Genomic DNA, 24,030 nt, shown 5'->3' with positions numbered 1-24,030 from the left:
CTGTTTGAGACATGTTTATTTCTTGCTCTCGTAGTGGACAATACTCCCGTTCGTGTCTGCGCTGATTGTAACTGCGGCTGAAGTATCTTCCGCAAAATGGAAGCTCATCCCCTTAGCACTAGCAGTGTGGAAATGCCTTGTTATCGAGCAGCAATGCAGTTTTATGAACTGGCAACTACATTATCTTTCTCTTCTTGAAAAGCTTTAAACTGATTCTGATATTCTTGCAATCTCTAGACATAATTAACCATATCATTTGTTGAACATATCAGAATTAAACATGTAGCTAGTGAAGAAAGACAAGCAGAAGAAAAAGCTTGCAGCTCAGCTGCAGCTATTCTGGAACAGTTCTAATTATGCTTAATTGCTGCCCAGTTTGTTCTCAGTCAATTACAGGGTTGCTTTTCGTTGCTAGCTATATCACAGGATAAATTTATTCTTGCACATGTGTACAAGTATATAGCACAACTATAAACAATTGAAATTCAACAAAACTTCATAAACCTTATCAGAGGACTAACTACATAAGGCGATGAAAGGAGTGTCCCAATTAGTGAAAAATTGTTGCCTGCTTCTTGTCATAACAAAGTAAAGTGGGTTTCTTTTTTAAATAAAATTGTTGTGTAAAATTTATGTTTTCGTTCCTATACAACAAAACACTTAATGTACACTACCTTTGGAAATAGTGAGTTATGTTTTCCCTCCAGTCAGACTCTTGGAAAAACAAAACTCACTATTTCCCTCGGGAACATACATTAAGTGTATATTATAAGACTGTAACTTCTCTTCATGTAAATATAAGACAGTTATACTTTTATCAAATGTAATTATTTTCACCTTCACAATTTAATATTTATAATAGACACCAATGTCACTATGTTCAACTATATTGCACCAAGCCATTGCAACTAGGGGTTTAAATTAAGAAGCCTGTTAAAGGTTTTAACAGACTCCTAGCTCAATTAATTTTATCCTGTTTTTATTTAAATATTTTGTATGCAGAATCGATTCATCAAAATAAAAAATTAAAAAATTTACCTTTTGGTAGTGTTTCTGTAGCTCCTCTTTGGACTTCTCTTAATTTTGTAATTTGATGTTGAGTTCATTAATCTTCACACACAATTCACTAACTTGAGCAGTCTTAACGTGCTCTTTTTCCTTAACTTTACCAATCACCGTATCATATTTCTCTAACGCTTGATCTCGTTCTAATATAAGTTTCAAGTTATGTTCAAAATCATCCTTCAACTTACGAAATCTCAACTTTTCCTAGTGTCTCAACTCCCTATCTTTTTCAGCTATAGTTTCTTCCAGTGCCTGAACTCTGAGTTGAGAAGCTTCACGCCATTCTTTATCCTTCTCTTAGTTTTGTAAAACCACGGAGTCTAAATCGTTTGCAGCATATTAATAACACATTGAGTGCACGAAGGACATGCCAACTTCAGGACAGTTTGCTGATATATTTCGACAGTTTGCGATTGCTTTGCGGCGGACAGTGCATCTAGTATAGTATATACAGGGTGTCCCAAAAAAAAGTCCCCGCTATTGAAATGAAGCTTTTGTTGGAATTTGAATGCATGATCAACGCAGTAGTGTGTAAATAGCATATTTATTAGGTTGAGGCATTCAAATAAAGCGTCTTGCTTTCAATTTAGTTTATCATAATATTAAGGCAATCAGATTCGAACAAAGGCTTGATTTCAATAGAGGGGACATTTTTTTGGGACACCCTGTACAGCGATTAGCCCGCCCATTTAAGCTTCATATTGTGCTAAAATACATTCATTGAAGAAAAATTTCTAATTTCTATATAATATTTTTCTTTGTTTTAGTAAAGCTGTTTTGTGCATTGATCGCCCCACGTGTGTCAAGCAAAACTACGCTGGTCCCGCGTGGTCGGAGATTACGTAAGAATAGAAACATAGGCGTACATACGCTCTGATAAAATTTTAAAATCCAATCCTGGAAGTCAACCTGTTCATACGATCCAATTTTGTCGGATTGAATTCACTTCTGATGAAAGTTTTATAGTTTGTTGAGTTGCAATATATGTGAAATTTATAAGACGCTTTATGACGTCATGATCTCAGATCAGCTGGCTAGTCATGGCTTTAAATACGTCAAAAGGCGCCTGAAAAAACGGAGTAGTTCTAAACTCAAAATTTTTAAATGTAAAACGGACAAAAATAAAAATTCTAATGAAGGATATGATAAGCCAGTCTTTAGTGAAGCAGAGGATATGGCTTCTTATTCGTTGATTTTTTCACTCAGATTACCTGGGTATGCAATGCCGTAGAGGGTGACTGACTTTTTTTCATCCATACCATTCCATCATTTCAATGTATGTTCGCCAAAAAAAAACCCTAGACAGGTTTGTAAAATTAGTCCTTCCGTTTTGGACAAAAGATTCGGATCGGCGTATTCTTCTTTCAACGAGAGCAACCCCCCCCTTAACGCACTAATTGTGTTAGATTTCACCGTTAAAAAGATTTCACGAACAATTAAGGGGTGTTGCCTCGCATTGATGCTAGTTGCTCAGCCTTCACAAAAGTTGCTCTAAACAACCTGGAAATTTTTTCAATAATAATCATTTCTATATGACGCATTTCTCGTTTTTTGGGTTTCGCTTTTATTTTGTGGAGCAATGCAGACGAGGCGTAGAAACTTCCCGCCCCAGTGTCGATTACGGCGCGACATTTAACACTATTCATATTAACAACTACGACAGGATAAACGACAGAACTATAAGACTAAGTAGCGTGTCATTAAAGGGCGCAGCGGGAGGCTTCGTATCACCCGGGGCGTAACAAATCGAGGTATGATGTCTACGCTTACATTTGGTACAAGAAAATCGGCTTCGACAATCAGAAGCACAATGATCGGCCCCAGTACGGTTAAAACACAAATGCTTATCGCTTAGATACATCTTTCGTTCCTCAGACATAACCTTTAATACGCCTTAAACCGCGTTCACAACACGGATCGAGTAAACAAAAAAGCGGGCTGTGTCAGTGTGTCGTTTTGCTTGCGTAAATTCAAATATAATTTTGATCAAGTCACAGAATATGTATGCATGCAGTGTCGTTTAGCTTCGATCGAGTATGCTCGAAAAGCGTACATTAACATATACCTGGGTGCACATATCAAAACGCACCGTATGTGTCGTATGTCCGAAAACTGTCCTCACGCACAAAGAAACAGAAAATTGAATAAAAGCTAATAAGACGGTCACAAATATGTCCAAATTGATTTACCGAAATCAAGCCGGATTCGCCGCGTGGAAGAATTAAGTCTTGCGCGTATTTTACTGTTTGACTTTTATTTCAAAGCTTTTGGCATATTTACAGTGTCTCAAAGCGATTTTTCTTCCGTAAATAACCGAAATTTCCATTCTCAATGGCGTAGGGAGAATACCGAGATTGGGGGGCGGGCTCTAACTAATAGAAAGGGCAATTAAAAATATGTATAGGGACGGTTTTATCGCCAAAGCACTAAAGACACGACTAGTGAGTAGTGACTGTAGTGTGGTTTATATTCATCATGGTCTACACAAAGATTAGGAACGGGTAAGTGGGCGTACCTGTAGGCCCTGGGCGTACATTGGAAACAAAAAAGGGCACCTTCGATTTTAAAGTTGTATTTACAGAATTACCATTTCCAAAAAGGCATTTTTCACCAAAACCCCTGCACTTTTGGGCCCTTGGATTTTTTTTGGGGGGGGGGCACGTGCGTAGTATAAAAAATTCTTCGTCGTTACTGATAATTTCGAAATCACTTGCTTCTTATGTCGCGCGTTGAATAAATGAATTGGTATAAATACTTTGATGATGATAATTTTGTTTCTTGCCTAAAACGCACAAAACTGAATCTTATTCGTAGCTTTTACATTATAATATCAACGTGAAATTAGCCATACGCCTAGTTATATGCCGCCAAGGTGAAGAAAATGGTTACGGTGAGATTGTTTTGTATTTTTAATCTGCAAAACAATTTTATTTTATGTTTAAATGCCAGGACACATTAAACGAATGTTTAGTCCACTTGTTTTTGGTACATTTTGAAGTACAAGTTTAACTATATATCAATGAACATGCGCATGTTTTCTTTCAACAGTTCCAATTGAAGTTTTTCGCCATATGCTTATAACCGACCGGAGACGTTATTCCGCGGTGTTCTGGAGCCCGGTCACGTGTCACTACCCTACATGCGGTAGTGACGTAATCATCGCGGGTTCTCTTTGCACATGCATGCAGTTAGTCTTTTGCGAACAACAGAAGCTACGCGTCATGACTATAGGAAAAATGTATTCAATTCATTCTTACAGTAATTTATCTCGACTAACGTCTATATATTAATGACATTTTAATAGATATACCAAAACATTCCTTCAAATATCTTTATTTTTAACAATTCAGCTCTCAGCTTATTTCCCATTTTAATCAACTGTTTGCGTTCTTTTGTTAATCCATTAATCCGTTGAGCAGCTTGACGTAGTTTGGTGTGTAATCCTTCTGCTGACGATACAACTCCCTTCATACCAAAGACTTCTGAAAAAAAGAGGAAAACGTTTAAAATTCAAATCCTGACTAAATCATTCAGAATTTTATGAAGTGAATTTAGGGTTTGTTATGTGTTGATGAGAAATTTTAGGTTTTCCAGCCGCAATCAATTTACTGTTTTGGAAAAGGTCGTAATTTACCAATTGTGAACGGTTTGGAATAAAATATATCTCCATAGACAGGCGTCATAGCTATATCACGTTATTTTAGGTGGATCAGGACAGCAAGAGATATGCATTCTATATATGGTCTAACAACTGACAGTGGTTGGGTTACATCACAATCTCTACGTTTCAATTAATTCAGTAGATTTAGAATGTTCTACGGCAGTCGTGATTGTTAAGATTCTAAACACAAATAAAGATAGTACTTTCAAAAGCGTCAGACAGTACACTCACCTTTCTCTCGAAGGTCTTGTATAAACTGACTTTCTGGATTGTACGTATTCAAAGGTTTTCCGTGACTGACAAGATCCAATTTTAATGCTGAAAACTGCAGAAAAGCAATGAGAAAATGCAATCATCTCCTGCCTGGCACACAATTCTTGACTAGATGTTGCTAATACTTTTACCTCGGGTAGTTTATCTGCGACAAACATTAACCCATACTTTCATAAACGATCTCTGCAGAAACTCGAATTTCTGTCTAATTACACCGAATACAAAAATTTTGGACATTACGCTCTCAAAACAGATAAATATCAAACGATTATCAGTAATTCTTCCGTATCCACACTATCGCATGTAGGCTGTGTTACACTCACATACAAATTTTGTCATCACCGATCAAAGAGAAAGTTATTTCTTAATCGATACAAAGATTTAAGGAAAAACACTGAAAATTAAGCTCTTATTCGATTGGAAATACCGCCATGGAAATGTTATGACTCCTACTGAACAAGTTCGAGTGCGCTTTTAAAATACATTAGTTCCTCGCTAACTCGAACTCCCAAAGGGAAAGAAAAATTGATCGAGTTACCGGGGGTTGGAGTTAACTGGAGTTGGTGTCATATTACGTTTATTATATATAAGTAATACAATAAGGTATAAAATCCAATCGAATCATTCTTCAAGAGATATCATGCCTACCGATATGAATGATCACCGAAACTGGACGACATTTTAAAATTAAAAGATCGAAAGAATACAAAAGGAACTAAAAAAGCTAGATCAATAACGACAGTTGCACTATACAAAATCTTTTAAAATTTATAAGCATTTATATACAATTATATACACTGATTAACTTTTTATTATTTCGATAGTTTCCGGTCCAGCATATGGCTCACAACTGATATCTTAGGTTCAGGATTATAGCTGCTCGCTTTGTTGCTCAGTGAATCACCCAGGATGTTACTGACCTTCCTGCCCTCTGGCTGATAACTAATCAAATCCTCTCTTAACTGCTTGCGGTTTTAAAAGCACATATAAATTTCGTTCGATTTGCATTAACCAACAACACGGTAAAGTAAAAATGAAAGTGGGTTCACCGTTAAGCTTCAGACTGTGATACATTTACCCGTTTAATTTGTTTTAATGTAATATACCTAAAGAATGTCTTTATTATATCCATTTTGCATCTGCGATCTAGTCATTTAACAATATCATTGAACCTGGTTTCCTAATGATACAGCATCAATATTTCTTTTCAAACCCGTTTTGTAAAATTCGTCAGCCTGGTGTCTTTTTTGGGTTACCTGCAGCTTGAGATCAGAGTTCTGCTGCTTCAAAGCATTCATTTCTTCGTTATCCCGACGATTCCCTGTTGACAACTGATAGTGAAGTTGATATGTTAGTTGTTAAGTTGCTAAGTTTAAGTGCAATGATCATCAATGCTCGACACAGCTTTCTAAAATCTAGGAATGCAGCACTCGAAAACTAGCCTCATTTACACTATAGACTAAATTTATTGGCACGACATATGTTACTGCTAATAAATACACACAATAAAAATAGGTACGCAATGCGTACATGTGGGTAGCCTGTAATGCGATAAAGCTGCTATAGTGGCGAGTAAATATCAACTGATGCAATAAAATATATTTTCTAGTCTTATGTTCTAATGCCATAGACAACGGAATAAATGCCCTATAGTTAGCTGGTTGAATACAGTTATAACAAAGTCGATTTATTACGCAATCTATAAATTATAATATTTTATTGTATTAAATACATTTTAGGACAGATCAAAACATGTATAAAACCATTTTTACAAGAGATAGGAAATGAAATTTTTAAGCAGAATAGGTGAACAAAACAAAAAACATGTATAAAACCATTTTTACAAGAGATAGGAGATGAAATTTTTAAGCAGAATAGGTGAACAAAACAAAAAGGATCCGGGATGGTGGCACACATCGTCTGATAACATAAAGCTTAGTTTAGAAGGAGAAGGATCTTAACAAAGATTTATCTAAGGACTTATCTATGTATCTGAACAATATTTCAAAGATTTTTGATCAGTTGAAATGCACTTTTTGTTAACAGTTTTGTTTTTTTGAGCTCCATAGCATTTGGTTTAATAGCCGCATGACAGGTGAAATATTGCATTAAAATTTATAAAACAGGGCAACTTGTTACTACTATTTGCAATAAGGTAATGTATTTGGTTTAATAGCTGCATGTCCACAAGCAAGAAATTGACAGGTGAAATATTGCATTCTAATTTATAAAACAGGGCAATTTGTTACTGCCATTTGCAATAAGGTAATGTATTTGGTTTAATAGCTGCATTTCCACAAGCAAGAAATTGACAGGTGAAATATTGCATTATAATTTATAAAACATGGAATTTGTTACTACCATTTGCCGAATTATAATTTATAAAACAGGGCAACTTGTTACTACCATTTGCAATAAGGTAATGTTTTGGTTTAATAGTGCATGTCCACAAGCAAGAAATTGACAAGTGAAATATTGCATTATAATTTATAAAACAGGGCAACTTGTTACTGCCATTTGCTGAATAAAATAATGCTTAATATTTTTTCTATTAGTGTAACTTTGTAGTTGTAGATTCAACGCTCACCGATCACCGCTTTTTTAGGACAGATCAAAACATGTATAAAACCATTTTTACAAGAGATAGGAAATGAAATTTTTAAGCAGAATAGGTGAACAAAACAAAAAGGATCCGGGATGGTGGCACACATCGTCTGATAACATAAAGCTTAGTTTAGAAGGAGAAAGATCTTAACAAAGATTTCATTGAGGATAAAATACTTGATTTGCCAGATCATTTAACAGTCACATAACAAAGAGTCCAAAATTGTTTCAAACGTTTCGCATTAACATTTTTTAAGGACTTATCTATGTATCTGAACAATATTTCAAAGATTTTTGATCAGTTGAAATGCACTTTTGTTTTTTGAGCTCCAAAGCATTTGGTTTAATAGCCGCATGACAGGTGAAATATTGCATTATAATTTATAAAACAGGGCAACTTGTTACTACTATTTGCAATAAGGTAATGTACTTGGTTTAATAGCTGCATGTCCACAAGCAAGAAATTGACAGGTGAAATATTGCATTCTAATTTATAAAACAGGGCAATTTGTTACTGCCATTTGCAATAAGGTAATGTTTTGGTTTAATAGTGCATGTCCACAAGCAAGAAATGACAGGTGAAATATTGCATTATAATTTATAAAACAGGGCAACTTGTTACTGCCATTTGCTGAATAAAATAATGCTTAATTTTTTTTCTATTAGTGTAACTTTGTAGTTGTAGATTCAACGCTCACCGATCACCGCTTTTTCGTCTTTAAAGTAATTTATTGCTTCCTGCACTTGAGACTTTATAATAAAGTAGATTAAATACTTTAGTTTGACGCGCAGGTAATTTCCCTGGAATTCTGATGACATATAGGTAACGTGTGGGAAAGCGGAGATGAGGGTCAGTATAGATAAAGAGCAGAATGTGCTGCCAATTCATTCTGCTCCTCGCTTCGACAAGGTCATTACAGATCAAATTTGAACCCGCCCTCCTCCCCGTTTTCTCACGCGAGTTTAAAGTAAAGGTATATTAGTATATTCGGTAGGGCGTTTAAATTAGCCCCACCTTTTCTGTGCAAATTGTTTAGTAATTGAATTTATTGTTTGTTGATTAATAATTAATTTGTTGTTAAGTAAAAATTAATAAATCAGCATGTGCGTTAGACAATTACGCACATTGCCAAAATTATTCCAACTCTGTGTCTGAGTTGTTTTTGTACGAGATCTAGAACACAGAAAACAGAGCTCGTCATGACAAGGTATCTTTTAGATATGAAGGGAAGCGATAAAATGTTTTTAAGTTCGTCGCACCGAAATTCACTCAAAAAGTGAGAAAGTATTTCATTTAATTGCTTCGATAGTTAATTTAAAGTAATATCCCGCCCAAAAGCGTAATTTAAAACATCAAAATACCATTCCGCATATGATGGAATTCATAATTTACGTTATAAGTTGAAAAACTCTTTTCCCAGTAGATGTTAGCCCTATTTTATATCTTTTGTAAAATCAACTATTGGCATAACAGCCCGTTAACAAGCGCATTTATACGCTGAAATATGCACTCGGCGATCACAAACAACAAATGAGTAATAACCGCGCAGAAGACTATGTCCGATACGATGACGAATGCAATGACGTGTCGTGGCTTCACCAAAATACGAGAACATATATCACAAACATTCTCAGCGAAGACGGATAAAAAAACAAGTGCATTAAAACAAAGCCCATAGCCATTTAGAGAAGAAGACTCACCTCTTTTCAAGAATGATGAAGTAAACATTAAAGATGAACCATAGTTGCTTTACATTTCCCAATTGAGATGTAAGGTCTAATTTCTCTTGCCGTAAACTACCTAAAGACGTGCAAGAATATATATTGTTAAATAGGCAATTATATTATATACCTTAACTGAAATTCTAGTCGGTTAATACAGAATGCCTTTCGTGCGATTCCCACAATTTAAGTTACCATGATCAATAGTACAATGCGATTGGAATATCAGCTACAAAAATCTTAATCCTTGATACTCCAGTTGTGTCTTGCAAAAAAATACAGGCATTTTTTTTCAAATTTCCACTCGGGCAAATTCTCAGGGCTAATCAACATGCTAGTGTTTTTTTAATGACCCACAGACATACGCAACTTGAAAGTCAAATATTTGACTCAACGGAAATATTTGCAATAAAGATAGTCAACAGTTATGTAACTCGGTGTAGTAAATAAGTAGATCGAGGCAATGTAAGTAGGGGTTGTTTTTTATGCTACCTGCGCGCGGAGTGAAAACCCGCAGAAATTATTCAGGACATTGTAGGTTAAAATTTGATATTAGACACAGAAAACTAATTCAACGTTCAACTATAACTATTCAGATAACAGAATGAAAACTGCTGGGTATGCGGGGGATGAGGTAATGTTTCAATTTAATGACGCTATGTTTAAGCTTTGTACCTTTTTCAACTGCTGTTGTATGGTTGAACTTTGTTATCTATCACTTACCGATTGTGCTGTTCAGCTGTGCCACCAGACCTCTTATATGAACATTATCCTTACTTCCATCTAAAACGTAAGTTGGCTCAGTTTTTTCAGTTTTAGCATTTGTATTAGCCATGGATTGGGTCAGTTCGCGGTTTCTCGCCTTCACTTCTCGAATTTCTTTTTCCAGACTTGTCACATATTCTGAAATGTTTAGTAAAGAAATACCAGATTAATTCCATTCACACTGATCTTTGTTACGATCACTATAACGATTAGTCATTCTAAAAATATATCTTTCAAAATACAGAAGCTATAGAACGGGGATTGCCTAATAAGCCCCGTAAAGATAAGGTTTTAAGAAAAAATTAAAATCATCCATGCATAGAAAACAATCTGGCTTTATATTTTCGAAATTGTTTTGTTATGAAATATATTCCCGCTTTATTATCATACAATTACCTTCCGTAATGGGTACGCCATCTCCTGCATTAGTAATCGATCCAGTGGTACGTTGCGTCAACTGTTTCGTCAAATCCTCCATGTCCACTTTTATTTGATTAATAACATGACGCAAATTTTCGTTCTGCACTGGAAGTTCTTCATTATTCATATTCGCTGCTGGTGTGCCAACATCTTCGACTGCAACAAGAAAAGATAAGTCTGAACTTAACCCGGACGAAAACGTCATGCTTTTGTCACAATTAAGATTTGTGAAACATGCATGAATCATAAAATCTAGAGAAATGATAAAATATTGCGAAGCAATGGGGGAGGTATCGATGTAAAGGTTTCAGATTCGCGAGCGCAGGGTAGGTCCTCAATTACATCAGCGCAAACTCAAAAGAATTGTGGTATGTATCAAGTGTTTTGGCCATGAAGAAAAATCGCGTTATTTCAGTGGAAATTACATGCACATCTTGCGAAAGTTACCTCGTTAAGCACATCAGCTGGCTTTTAGGTATGGCTACTATGAGAGGAGCATGATTCGACTTGCAATCTATTTTCAACAACTTTATTACAGCGAATTGCGGAAACTGAATTTGGAATCGATGAGTTTCCTGTTACCACTGCATACAATCATTAGTTGAATTACGAATTTACATAAAGAGACTCTATATACATAGTTCTGGTATGGAAAAACAATCTCAAAAGATGGCTCCTTTGGCACCAATGTTTTAGATCATTTTCAAAATTTCTCGAGGATTTTACCCCCGTCACACCTTTGGCTGTCACTGCCTCCTAAAGAAAAAAGTTGGATCAAGACATGAAGTTAAATCTTTAATAGAAATCTTTAACACGATACACGACTTGTAATATCAACACATAATAGGATCCGTAAATTGGGGGTATGTTTTTTTTACGATTTTCGTTCAAACTTTACACTTTTTCTTTAACTTAAAAAATCGTTAGTTATCTATCCGTATAGTACAATATTCATTAACAAATAATTGCACTTCAGCTCAGCAAAGGAGGTGTTTTAGCGAATGAATTGAATGGCTGCTATGGCCAGGTTTATCTTACCAGGTGTGTGTAAGCCCCCTGAAAAATCACCTCATACGCTGAGCCTGCGATTAATGAGAAACGTTTCACGATAGGTCGGAATTTAAAACCAATCGAGAGAGCAAAGTTATATTCATCGTTTATTCGCACCTCTCAAGATCATTCTTTCTCCGCGCGAGTTCAGATCTCATCTTGGCCTCCTGGTGATGCAACGTTTCCAATTCAACATCCTTTGCTACAGTTAATCTGGAATATCCCGGGTTCTGTTGGTCCATCTTGCTCTTTAAGTTTGCGATTGATTGATTTAGCCTGTGTAATAAAAAAAATCACTCAGTTGTCACCAGGTCCTGTACAAAGTCGTTCCTCTCGAAATGTTAAAAAGTTGTCGAATTTCAACATCATTTCAACAGCGGATATATTCTGGGTTTTGAAATAGACATGCCCTGTGGCAGAAATTAGGTTAGTGAAAATAAATTAGAACAGCTCACATTTGGATTTTGGGCATATTGAGAATTAAAAATATTTTCAAAAAAAGCTACTCGTAAAAACGAGACACGAGTAATGAACCTTTGGAGGTTCACAATCAAAATAAATAATGCATTTCGACTTACGCCAGATCCGCCAATGAACATACATTGGTACAGAAATCAGAAATGCAGAATGTGAATGATTTAGGTAAGAACCCATTTCAATATGCATGGTCTTGTCCCCCGTCCCTCCCCCCCTGAGGAATTTCATAAAGCTAACGTCTGTATTGTGACATCATTTTTCTTCAGTTTGTCCACAAGTCTCCATTCCTTTTGACGATGTTCCTGTTCTTTAGCTTCGAGTTGGTTTTGTAATTTGCGAATATTCTGTTGAAGTTGTCTTTTTTCCTCAGTGAAACCCTGGAATGAACAATCACAGGTTTAAATAATGTGAAAGCATCATTGGGATGATCGATATATAGCTATATACCCAGGAGTGTATATACGGCTGTACATATTGTATTGTACAACCCAATTGTTGCGTCTTTTCAATAACTAAACACTCAAGAAACTACCACAAGAATTAATGTTTGGTATCTTGTTCTACGTGAACATTACTCTGTAACCACAATGTTAAGGCCCTGTTACACGGTGCAATTTTTCTTGCAACTTGCAGTGCAATTCTACTTTTGAGATATGTATGTATATTTGGGAATAACAAAACTTTTGTGTTCATACACTTCACGCACTTTCCTTCTGCAAGACTAATAATTTACATATCTTAGCAGTACAATTGCATTGCATGTTGCAAGAAAAATTGCACCGTGTAACACGGCCTTTAGTACTAATTACCAGTGAATTCGAATTATGGCAGTCTGAAAGGGATGTCTAAATAGAAATCAATTCTGCAGTATTTCATAGATTTTATTTATCAACAAACCAAACTAGATGCAATTCTCATGCAACATGCAATGATCATAGTTAACTGGTTTGAGTTATTCGAAAAACGGGTCATTTTGATCTGAAGGTTACGTTCATCTAAATAATTGTTAATGAACAGGCATATTGAGGTTTTTATGGTCTTAGGCAATGGAAGAATTTTCTGAAAAATTTCACAATCTAGAGAACAAAGGTCCTGTGTTTCTTGCCATTTGCCTAGGAAAAGTATGGGGCTACAGCATTTTTCCATCGTATTAACACCAAAGTCTTTAAACACAGACATTTAAGACAGCTTGTCAGGTTTAAAACCTTGTACAATAATAAGATGTAAGTTAATCTGCTGAAAATGTGTCAGATTTGGCGGAAACAGGTATTAATTTCATGTCCAGAGTCAACAAACATAATCCTTGATTCTAATTAAAATCATTTAGTATAAGTAAACAGCAAAAAGTCATTTTATTATTTCAAGAAAAAAAAACTCATTTTAATGAGTTCAAATTTTTTTAAGAGAATAATAAGAAAATTTTCTTACTTTTTTTCTTAAGAATTTTTTTCTTAAAATAAGAAAAGTTGGACACAAATAATTTCTCAGTTTAAGAAAATTTTCTTGAAATTAGTCCAAAATTTCTTATAGAATGTTCATAATGAGAAAAATTTTCTTAAGAAATTTTTCTTGATATAAGATATATTTCCAAGAAAATATTTTCTTATAATAAGAAAAGTTAATTCTCAAGAAACCCTAGAAACTCTGACATGATATTTTGTTACATGTATGAATGTAATGTAAATTTACTAAAATATTCATGAGTCATAATATAGAATACACAGCAGACATTAATACATGAGAATTATAGGTCCTACATGATTATATAGAAATACAGAGAAATGATCATATATAATATTGCACCCAAGCTTTGAAGGTTTTGTATTTGTCCAGTGCTTATTTGACATGTTTTTAAATATCAATTATTGCAGTACAGATCCATTATTGCAAAAGAATTTTTGTGGTCCTTAAATTCAGATGAGACATCATCAGATAAAGTTGAGAGCAAATAATTGGTGAGAAGTAAATCCTAAGTTCACACTTAAAATAAAACTTTGCAATCGTGTTAGGAATTGAGTACATCACACAAAAAATACTGGTAAATAATAATTTAGCTATTGTGGGGAATTTTAAGCTATTCTTTAGCTATCCCCTGCTATACCGGCATCTTTAAGAAAACTACTTTAAGACTATTATCAAATATGCCCATCCTTCAACCCATTCTACACTGCTTTTCTACCTCTCTATGATAGTGTAAATTCCAATCAATTCACCATGTAAATGCATGTAATTAATTCAAACAATATATAGATAGAGGCCTTATCCAATGAAATCAAATTTTTTTAAATCCAAAAACTGTCCCTAACAAAATATGGATGGATAAATGTATCTGAAGGCAAAATAGAGAGCTTTGGGATAATGTCAATGATATAGGCAGACTCTGATGCACAATTTATACCCTTTGGAACAGTCGAAACCCTGCTGTGGAGAAGCACTGTTACATTAACCCCCCTCGATTTAGTATCAATCTGAAAATATAACTCAACTCTTTATAATATCCTACATTTCAAACAAAGACATTAGAAACACTGCCATATGCTCTTCCTTCGTTATATATATCACAACATTGGACTATACTATTTTGCTCCTCTGAGCCTGAGGTGTTCTAACCAAGCCATAATTGCTGAGGAATTCTAAGGTATTGTTTAGCTATCCGTGCTATAGCCAACTATTTAACTATATAAACAGATAATAACATGGAAAATCATAGCGCAAATCATTGAACGATGAAAAAAGACCTAAATACAATTCTTGATCTATTATAGGGTGGAATAAAGGCTAACGAAGGCTTGTTAATAAAGGCTTGTACGTTGTATATAATAACACACTCGATCAGCATGTTGGCATATGACATCATGAAACATCAACTCACCTTATGAAATACCACAAATTTGCGCCGATATAGTGTATATTTTTTCACATCCTAAACGTCCATATCTTTATCGGTAATATATAAAGTAAATAACAAGATAGAAATGCCATATTCGCCTTAAAAAACAATATTTCTTTAATATGCATTAATAACGTTATAGGTTGTTTCGCTAAGTATTCAAATATCCCTCGTGGTCTACGCTTGAAAGGCATAATGGGATAAATGAAATAATCAGGCTCTTCATCAGGCTAGACCATACAATTATCAGTATTAAACCTTTGAATGCTTTGAATTATCTCACGCCGGATTTCTGTAAATGAAAACAGCATTTTGCAAACATTATATTATGACTTTCTTCTATTTTAATGGTTCTTGACCGAACATGTCACGCCATGCTTGTAAGGTGCAAGTACGAAAAGCTTCATTGTTGACTAGGGCATTTTTACTCATACTGATAATTAGATAAATTAATAAAATCATCTAATGATTGGAACGAAAAACAGTAAAATATGAACCATATAACTTTTTGAAATCAACAAACTTCAACAATAAGGAACATTTGAAACACAAGTAATTTTAAAGTTTACTCTCAGCTGAAATTCTTCAAATTTAATGCGAAGAGCATTTTTTTAGTTTAAGAATGTATATTTCTTATAACAAGAAATTGATATCTCAATATTTTCTTAAGAAAACAATTTCTCATTTTAAGAAAAACATTTTCTTATGATAAGAAAGTGATATCTCTGATATTTTCTCGAGAAATAAATCAAATAATTTTCTTATTTCAAGAAAATGTTTTCTCAAATTAGGAAGAAAAAAGTCTTAAGAAAATATTATCTCAAAATAAGAACATGATTTTTTGAAACAAGTAAATATTTTCCTAAAATAAGAAAATTCAATTTCTTAAGAAATTCATTTTTCGCTATGCATATATATATATATATATATATATATATATATATATATATATATATATATATATATTGTGTCGATTTTAGTGATATCAACGGTCGTGCTGTCGTCATAACTGTACTACCATATCCACTGGCTTTTGATTCAAAGGTGGTTTCAATTAACCACCTAGCTAGTGCTGTTTTAAGATTCGCAAAAGTAAATTGGGAAACGAGTATCTTTTGAATATCTTTCATCCGATTGTTATATGATTCTTTAATTGATACGCGAGGTAGGAGATCTTTACAATAGTTTTAACTAAAGTTCGCTAATGTTCTCTTCTTTTTCCGTTCTTCTCTTCTCTACTTCTCTATCTTCGTCGTTTTGCGTTCTTGTCTTTGGTCGTCTGTCCTGTAGGTTGAGCTTCTTAACGTTTCATAAGTTAATCTTTACTCCGCTAGTCCACTGAAGGTTCAGGTGCTGTGCACGCCCTTTTATAATGAGGGTTCAGTGACTCTTGCATACGTCATCAACCATAGTGGGCTGATCCTTATCCAGCCAATCAGCGTTGTACATGTAACCAGTGGGTTGGTCTTAGAAGCTCGTTCCAGCTCTCATATCTTGTTTATTTAAGGCGTTGTCGCACTAGTCGAGTTGGTCTTCTGCTCAATCGATCAATACTTAAAAATGTTCACAACTTAAAATATTCATCATCAACAACTAGTAAAACATACCAACAATACGTCTGTGAACAATATCTTTCAACTTAAACTATTTTCACTCTTATTTTTATCGAATTAAACTTTTGATGACGTAATCTATTACATACTTGACCGAGCAACATTTTTTACACAATTGATTGACATATGAACTTGAATGGCCTACAGCACGCACACTTTTTTAAAGAATGCGACCATTAAGATAAGTGACGACTTACGAATGTTTATCCAGGTATTAATTCTGAGAGGATTATATTTATTTTCACCTTATTACTTATTTAATCCCACGATATGTCATACATGAAAGGGAAAAGCGATTAATGTTTGCAAATGGCCGAAAATTATATTTACTCAGGCGTCTTGTGGCAAAAATCATTCACTAATCCCTGTCATGCTCTTGATATTTCTTTTTTTGCAGCTATTTTTATATGCATATCTCTAAACACAATAAAGCTTTGCGTAACAATCCTCCTCACCTAGAATAAGCTGTCCCCAGCTTCGAGTGAGCTATGATGAACTTATATATGTCTACAAATTCGCACTATTTTTGAGCTCGGCGTGGCTATCACGGGCATATTACCAAATGCCTAATAACTGAGACCATACATATAGTACGTGTTGTTATTCTACGACAACACTACATAATTGATTATACGAGATACAACTGATCTAAATATAATTGACTTATGCCTACATGCACCTCAGGGGTAATCTAACTATAATAATGTCATATAATTATATTAAACACGTCAGAATATAGCAATATTAAACCAAAATTAGTGTGAAAACAAGGGGTGAAAATTTCCTGTTTTCCTGAATGTATGTATACCAGGGACTTAAGCGAAATTATAAATTTTGTAGATGCAGTCAGAAAGTGTACCAAAAATTATTCAAATTTCATAAAATATCTTATCATTGCAACAGCGAAAATTGTATTCAGATTCTTGGTTGATCAACTCACATAACAGGAAATTATTATAAAGCTCTTCCGACAAAACATCTCTCCATAATAATAACCTAAACCTATATATACGTCTTAATAATTCTTCAAAATATTTCAACTTATGCAAACAAATTTTATACGTATACTTCTTAATATAACTGAAACTCATTTTACTTTTTTAAACGTCATGCACGGCAAACCAAACTCCAAAATGTAGGTTTTCATCGACAATATAAATACCGAGTCTACATAGAGAAAACAAGAATGTGCCTAATATTTAAGCTTTTGGCTTGAAAAAGAATTGTAATCCATTACAACAAGTTTGGGAGACCCTTGACTGTCCCGGGGGAAGAGAAAAATATATTATCAACGAATGACGCATAACTAAAAGCGTCAGAATTAAATTTATACACTGACCCAATTAAAACATGCATGCGCTATCCTACGGCAACATGTTTAATCAGCATGCTGAGTGTACCTAAGGAATTTTAGTTGAACAGCTATATACTCTCGTGTTTAATATTATCGCACATAAACAAACAAATGATAAACATATACGTGTAACATGAGAATGACAAAAACTTATATTATACAAATCTTAAAATGCGTCCAGTTTCATGTCCATAATACAAGCATTCTGACCATCAGGAAGGATCCGGAAAACTCTGAGACTTTCGTACGTCTCAATAATCATATTTCAACGACCACGGAGGCTTCCACTGATGCGTCTTTAGCTGGATTTCTGGCATAGCCAACACGTTCAGATAGAGGGAGTACATGTCATCAAACTCGTCTTGGATTGCAGACTGAGGGCAAAACGACTGTAGTTTCAATTGTAGTTCGAGGAAAGTGTATAGGTTGTGGACAGTTGTCTTGAACATATAACCAAAAAATGAAACAAAGTCTAGCATTGCCATAAGTAGAAGTATTGATGAATACAGAACGTGAACGTGCGTTTCCTTCGAACCAGTCATCAGGTGTTTCAGCAAGGCTAGTATTCCACCCGTTGTTACTATAGTACATAGCGAGGTTTTTTTAGAGCCGTTCCCTCCCACCAAGTTGTTATAAGATTCTTTATTTGATACGCGAGGTACGAGATCTTTACAATAGTTTTAACTAAAGTTCGCTAATGTTCTCTTCTTTTTCCGTTCTTCTCTTCTCTACTTCTCTATCTTCGTCGTTTTGCGTTCTTGTCTTTGGTCGTCTGTCCTGTAGGTTGAGCTTCTTAACGTTTCATAAGTTAATCTTTACTCCGCTAGTCCACTGAAGGTTCAGGTGCTGTGCACGCCCTTTTATAATGAGGTTCAGTGACTCTTGCATACGTCATCAACCATAGTGGGCTGATCCTTATCCAGCCAATCAGCGTTGTACATGTAACCAGTGGGTTGGTCTTAGAAGCTCGTTCCAGCTCTCATATCTTGTTATTTAAGGCGTTGTCGCACTAGTCGAGTTGGTCTTCTGCTCAATCGATCAATACTTAAAAATGTTCACAACTTAAAATATTCATCATCAACAAACTAGTAAAACATACCAACAATACGTCTGTGAACAATATCTTTCAACTTAAACTATTTTCACTCTTATTTTTATCGAATTAAACTTTTGATGACGTAATCTATTACATACTTGACCGAGCAACATTTTTACACAATTGATTGACATATGAACTTGAAATGGCCTACAGCACGCACACTTTTTAAAGAATGCGACCATTAAGATAAGTGACGACTTACGAATGATTTTTATCCAGGTATTAATTCTGAGAGGATTATATTTATTTTCACCTTATTACTTATTTAATCCCACGATATGTCATACATGAAAGGGAAAAGCGATTAATGTTTGCAAATGGCCGAAAATTATATTTACTCAGGCGTCTTGTGGCAAAAATCATTCACTAATCCCTGTCATGCTCTTGATATTTCTTTTTTTGCAGCTATTTTTATATGCATATCTCTAAACACAATAAAGCTTTGCGTAACACGATAGTAGAAATACGCTTGGATTTCTGGTTACTCAAGTTTGATTTATTAATAATATGGCGTTCCAAGATCCTCTACTCTGATTGGTTGGTCGTGAAACACATATCCGTCGGTCAATAATCAGTTATTATTACTCCAGCTATGGTAAAAATCCATTATTATCTCTAGACATCTTCTCCAAAGTTCAAAAACACTTTTTTGTTTTCTCTCGCATTTCAGGTGGAATTGAAAAAACAATTCCTAGATGAGGTGGTAAACAAAAGAGAATTTAAGGTTGGTTATAAAGTGGTTCTAATCATTATAATTTTTTTAAGAAATAAACGAAACGAGGAATATGTGGCCATTCGGGACTCCAAAGTTAATTTGGCCCGGGTTCAAATCTCTATATAAATTCGTGACTGTATATAATTTCCGAGTCATATATAATTGTTTATTCCATCACTACCACAATAGTTTCATAAACTTTTTCTGAGTCAGAAACAAATTTATTTAACTCATATTCGTGTATTTTTATGGATTAAATGTTCAACAATGGTATGGTCAGCGGGCATCTCGAGCTGTCAATCAAGCCATTGCTCGTGTATTTACGTCGTAAAAAAGATTTTGTAACGATTTTGGGTCGGATTACACAAAAACTCTGCTAGATGACCCGCATATCCGTTCTAATCTGATACCTAGGTTCTGGTCTACGGGTACAAAAATGAATTTCATCGACATTTGATTTCTTGGACTTCACCTGTAAAATGCTTCCCAGTAGTCAGACTTTGACAAACAAGATTTTTATCATAAAACATGTAAACAGCTTGAATTCTATTGAGCAAAATGAGACTAACCATACACGTACAGACTGCTTCAGGGTAAATTTACCTTTTAATATTTTTTGTGAGGGAGGTTTCAGTTAAAACTGGACTTTTCTGTCTAATTCTCTTAAATATAATGAATGTACTCTGTCTTAGTCAATATTTCAACTGTTATATGATTAGTTCTTGCACTCCCAAACCAGCTCAGATGTGATCCATTCAGGCAAGCGAGTTTGTTGAATTGTGTCCTCATTTTCCAAGGTTCTGCCAAGAAAGAACAAAAGCGGAACTGCCAAAAATGATGTAGCGGTATATTTGTACACATCCGACGTTTGGGGGCCTTCAGAGAGAGTTCAGACGAGCAACTGAATTAGTGAGTTCTTAATTGAACTATAATAAAGAACTATAATAATTTTTACGCCACATCAATAACTCGAAACAGCTTATAAGATCAATGGTTGTACTCTGACGAACATTGCTATTTGTGAATTGGTTAAGTTTTTGAAGAACGAAAATCATGAGAGTAACGACCGTGAACTTACTAAACTATATTTGAGTGGCAATTGTTAAACAGCTGAAGCTGCTAACGATTTATGTGATGCTCTGAAGAGTGGCACCTGTAAATTTACCAAGCTAAATGTAAGAGGCAGTGGTTTAACAGCTCAATGTGCAAAATATTTAAGTGATGCCCTATAGAGTGGCACCTGTAAACTTACCAAGCTAATATAGCTAAATGTAAGAGGCAGTGGTTTAACAGCTGAATGTGCTAAACATTTAATGGATGCTCTGAAGAGTGGTAGCTGCATGTAAACGTAATAAACTACATGTAAGTGGCAATAATTTAACAGCTCAAGGTGCAAAATATTTAAGTGATGCTCTGAAGAGTGGTAGCTGTAAACATAATAAACTAGATGTAAGCGGCAATGGACTAACAGCTCAAGGTTCTGAATATTTAAGTGATGCTCTGAAGAGTGACAACTGTAAACTTACTAAATGAGATGTAAGTGACAACGCTTTAACACCCGAAGGTGCTAAATATTTAAGTGATGCTCTGAAAAGTGACAAATGTAAACTTACTAATTAAATTAAATGTAAGTCGCAATGGTCTAACAGCTGAGGGTGCTAAATATTTAAGTGATGCTCTGAAGAGTGACAGCTGTAAACTTACTAAACTAGATGTAAGTGTCAATGATTTAATACCTGAAGGTGCTAAATTTTGAAGTGATGCTCTGAAGAGTGACAACTGTAAACTGATTTACTAAATGTAAATTCCTAGATTTACTAAATGTAAATTCCCAGTTTAAACGCGTAAAATGTTGTCAAATGTTCTTGTTGAAACTTATGACGACTTGTCTCTTGTACAAACAATTTTTTTTCAAACAATTTTTTTTCCAGATATTTTTGGTCGATTATATTTTGCCCAACTGGATGAGACGTTTTATGAGACAAAAGATAAAATGCGAATTTTCAGCCCAGACTTTCATCGCTCTCTTTCGAATGTGTTAAGTCAAGCTCATCTAATGGATTAGTTCCGCCTTATTACTCGGGCTACCGTAGGTAGCGAGGTTGCCGTAGGTAGACGGAGTTATAAAATGGGCTCGGTTTTTTCTTTTGCGTCGCGAGTAGTATACAGAGTGGCGGTTCTGGAGCAGGCGGTGCAGGCGGTGCACGAGGCACGCCGATGATATCGTCGAGTCTTAAATATTTTAATTTATTCAGGTAATTTTAATATAGTTGAGCTTTGCCGGTATGTTACTCAGCAATTTCGGTTTATTTTCCTGCGATTTCGCTACCGTTTATTTATCTACATCGTTTGGTAGTGTCTGGTTGCTTCATTACCGTTAGCTGTGTACAATTTTAGTTTATTTCACACAGTATATTGCTGATATGGTTACCGTTCATATATCTGTAGAGATTTTAAATTGCTGTCGTCTTTGTTTACAAAAGGTAATTTGTGAGCGCTACGGTGTGCGCTACGGTGTGCGCTACGGTGTGCGCTACTCCCACGCCGTAAAAATCCGTGTAACTTTTGGCAATGGGGTGACAGTTTAGAGCTCCCGAAACCGAAGTGTCAGCACGGGGTAAACTGCTGTGTAGGGGTTAAACGCCGGAAATAGTTGTATTAAAACAGATATAGATTTGCGTTTTTAACATTTATTCATCTAACGATTAATTACAGCAATAAATTGTAATACATCAAAATCTCTTTTCGTATCCCTTTTTGTTCGTTTGCCATGGATTCTTCAACAAACGCTCTATTAGTAAACCTTTTAAATCGCTTTCTTTATTTTACTATTCATGTTCAAACTTGTATTCGTTCAAAAGTCTTTTGATAAGAAACTTTCTCTTATCAATAGCAGCTTCTATTGCTTCTTCTGGATCAAAATCATCGTTTTCAACAAATGCATCTTTTGTGTTCATTATTTTCTTATGTATCGGGTCTTTCTTTAGTTGTCTCATCCACAAAAGGCGCTCCATATAAATATTTTCTAATTCTTTCTGAAGGTTAGGCATGATGTTCGAGAAAGCTTTCCCTTTGGCAGAGTGCTCATCAAAACCACTGTTTCCAAGGCTTTCTTGCATTTCTTCGAAAGCTCTATTACTTCTTTGCATTGCTTCTTCTAAAAGCGGCATCCATGGGTCCATTTTTTCTTCAGATTCTGAGTCAGTCGTCGTCGCCGAACTTTCAGACTGCTGACTGGAAGTGGTCGAGACATCTTCTTGGAAATCTCCATCTTTGCTGTCATAGTCTGTTTGAGACATGTTTATTTCTTGCTCTCGTAGTGGACAATACTCCCGTTCGTGTCTGCGCTGATTGTAACTGCGGCTGAAGTATCTTCCGCAAAATGGAAGCTCATCCCCTTAGCACTAGCAGTGTGGAAATGCCTTGTTATCGAGCAGCAATGCAGTTTTATGAACTGGCAACTACATTATCTTTCTCTTCTTGAAAAGCTTTAAACTGATTCTGATATTCTTGCAATCTCTAGACATAATTAACCATATCATTTGTTGAACATATCAGAATTAAACATGTAGCTAGTGAAGAAAGACAAGCAGAAGAAAAAGCTTGCAGCTCAGCTGCAGCTATTCTGGAACAGTTCTAATTATGCTTAATTGCTGCCCAGTTTGTTCTCAGTCAATTACAGGGTTGCTTTTCGTTGCTAGCTATATCACAGGATAAATTTATTCTTGCACATGTGTACAAGTATATAGCACAACTATATGTAACAATTGAAATTCAACAAAACTTCATAAACCTTATCAGAGGACTAACTACATAAGGCGATGAAAGGAGTGTCCCAATTAGTGAAAAATTGTTGCCTGCTTCTTGTCATAACAAAGTAAAGTGGGTTTCTTTTTTAAATAAAATTGTTGTGTAAAATTTATGTTTTCGTTCCTATACAACAAAACACTTAATGTACACTACCTTTGGAAATAGTGAGTTATGTTTTCCCTCCAGTCAGACTCTTGGAAAAACAAAACTCACTATTTCCCTCGGGAACATACATTAAGTGTATATTATAAGACTGTAACTTCTCTTCATGTAAATATAAGACAGTTATACTTTTATCAAATGTAATTATTTTCACCTTCACAATTTAATATTTATAATAGACACCAATGTCACTATGTTCAACTATATTGCACCAAGCCATTGCAACTAGGGGTTTAAATTAAGAAGCCTGTTAAAGGTTTTAACAGACTCCTAGCTCAATTAATTTTATCCTGTTTTTATTTAAATATTTTGTATGCAGAATCGATTCATCAAAATAAAAAATTAAAAAA

The 24,030-nt window shown here is 34.9% G+C and overlaps 1 protein-coding gene across 2 annotated transcripts; it reads right to left on the bottom strand.

The window, feature by feature from the left end:
• Positions 1-5,826: 5,826 nt before the first annotated feature.
• Positions 5,827-15,066, bottom strand: LOC114538201. Of its 2 annotated transcripts, XM_028559353.1 has the most exons (8): positions 14,910-15,066; positions 12,275-12,414; positions 11,678-11,836; positions 10,958-11,266; positions 10,487-10,666; positions 10,049-10,228; positions 9,305-9,404; positions 5,827-6,330 (listed from the first exon to the last, which is right to left on the bottom strand). In XM_028559353.1, exons 5-8 carry the CDS (start codon positions 10,635-10,637, stop codon positions 6,294-6,296), a joined length of 468 nt encoding a protein of 155 aa, XP_028415154.1. In that variant the 5' UTR covers positions 10,638-10,666; positions 10,958-11,266; positions 11,678-11,836; positions 12,275-12,414; positions 14,910-15,066; the 3' UTR covers positions 5,827-6,293. The 2 variants fall into 2 exon arrangements, with proteins under 2 accessions (XP_028415154.1, XP_028415155.1); XM_028559354.1 differs by lacking the exons at positions 12,275-12,414; positions 14,910-15,066 and adding an exon at positions 12,139-12,246.
• Positions 15,067-24,030: the final 8,964 nt, after the last annotated feature.

Source organism: Dendronephthya gigantea, unplaced genomic scaffold (genome assembly GCF_004324835.1).
Source record: "Dendronephthya gigantea isolate DGI-Jeju-01 unplaced genomic scaffold, DenGig_1.0 000177F, whole genome shotgun sequence".
In the NCBI taxonomy this organism is placed as follows: domain Eukaryota; kingdom Metazoa; phylum Cnidaria; class Anthozoa; order Malacalcyonacea; family Nephtheidae; genus Dendronephthya; species Dendronephthya gigantea.
This window is presented reverse-complemented; position numbering and strand designations above follow the sequence as displayed.

Excerpts from the sequence above, each read along its gene's own strand:
- LOC114538201 (XM_028559353.1), bottom strand. The coding sequence starts at position 10,637 with ATGAATAATGAAGAACTTCCAGTGCAGAACGAAAATTTGCGTCATGTT. Across the intron at positions 9,405-10,048 it reads ACAGCTGAACAGCACAATCG|GTAGTTTACGGCAAGAGAAA; the intron begins GTAAGTGATAGA and ends GCACGTCTTTAG. Across the intron at positions 6,331-9,304 it reads TTCATCATTCTTGAAAAGAG|TTGTCAACAGGGAATCGTCG; the intron begins GTGAGTCTTCTT and ends CTTCACTATCAG.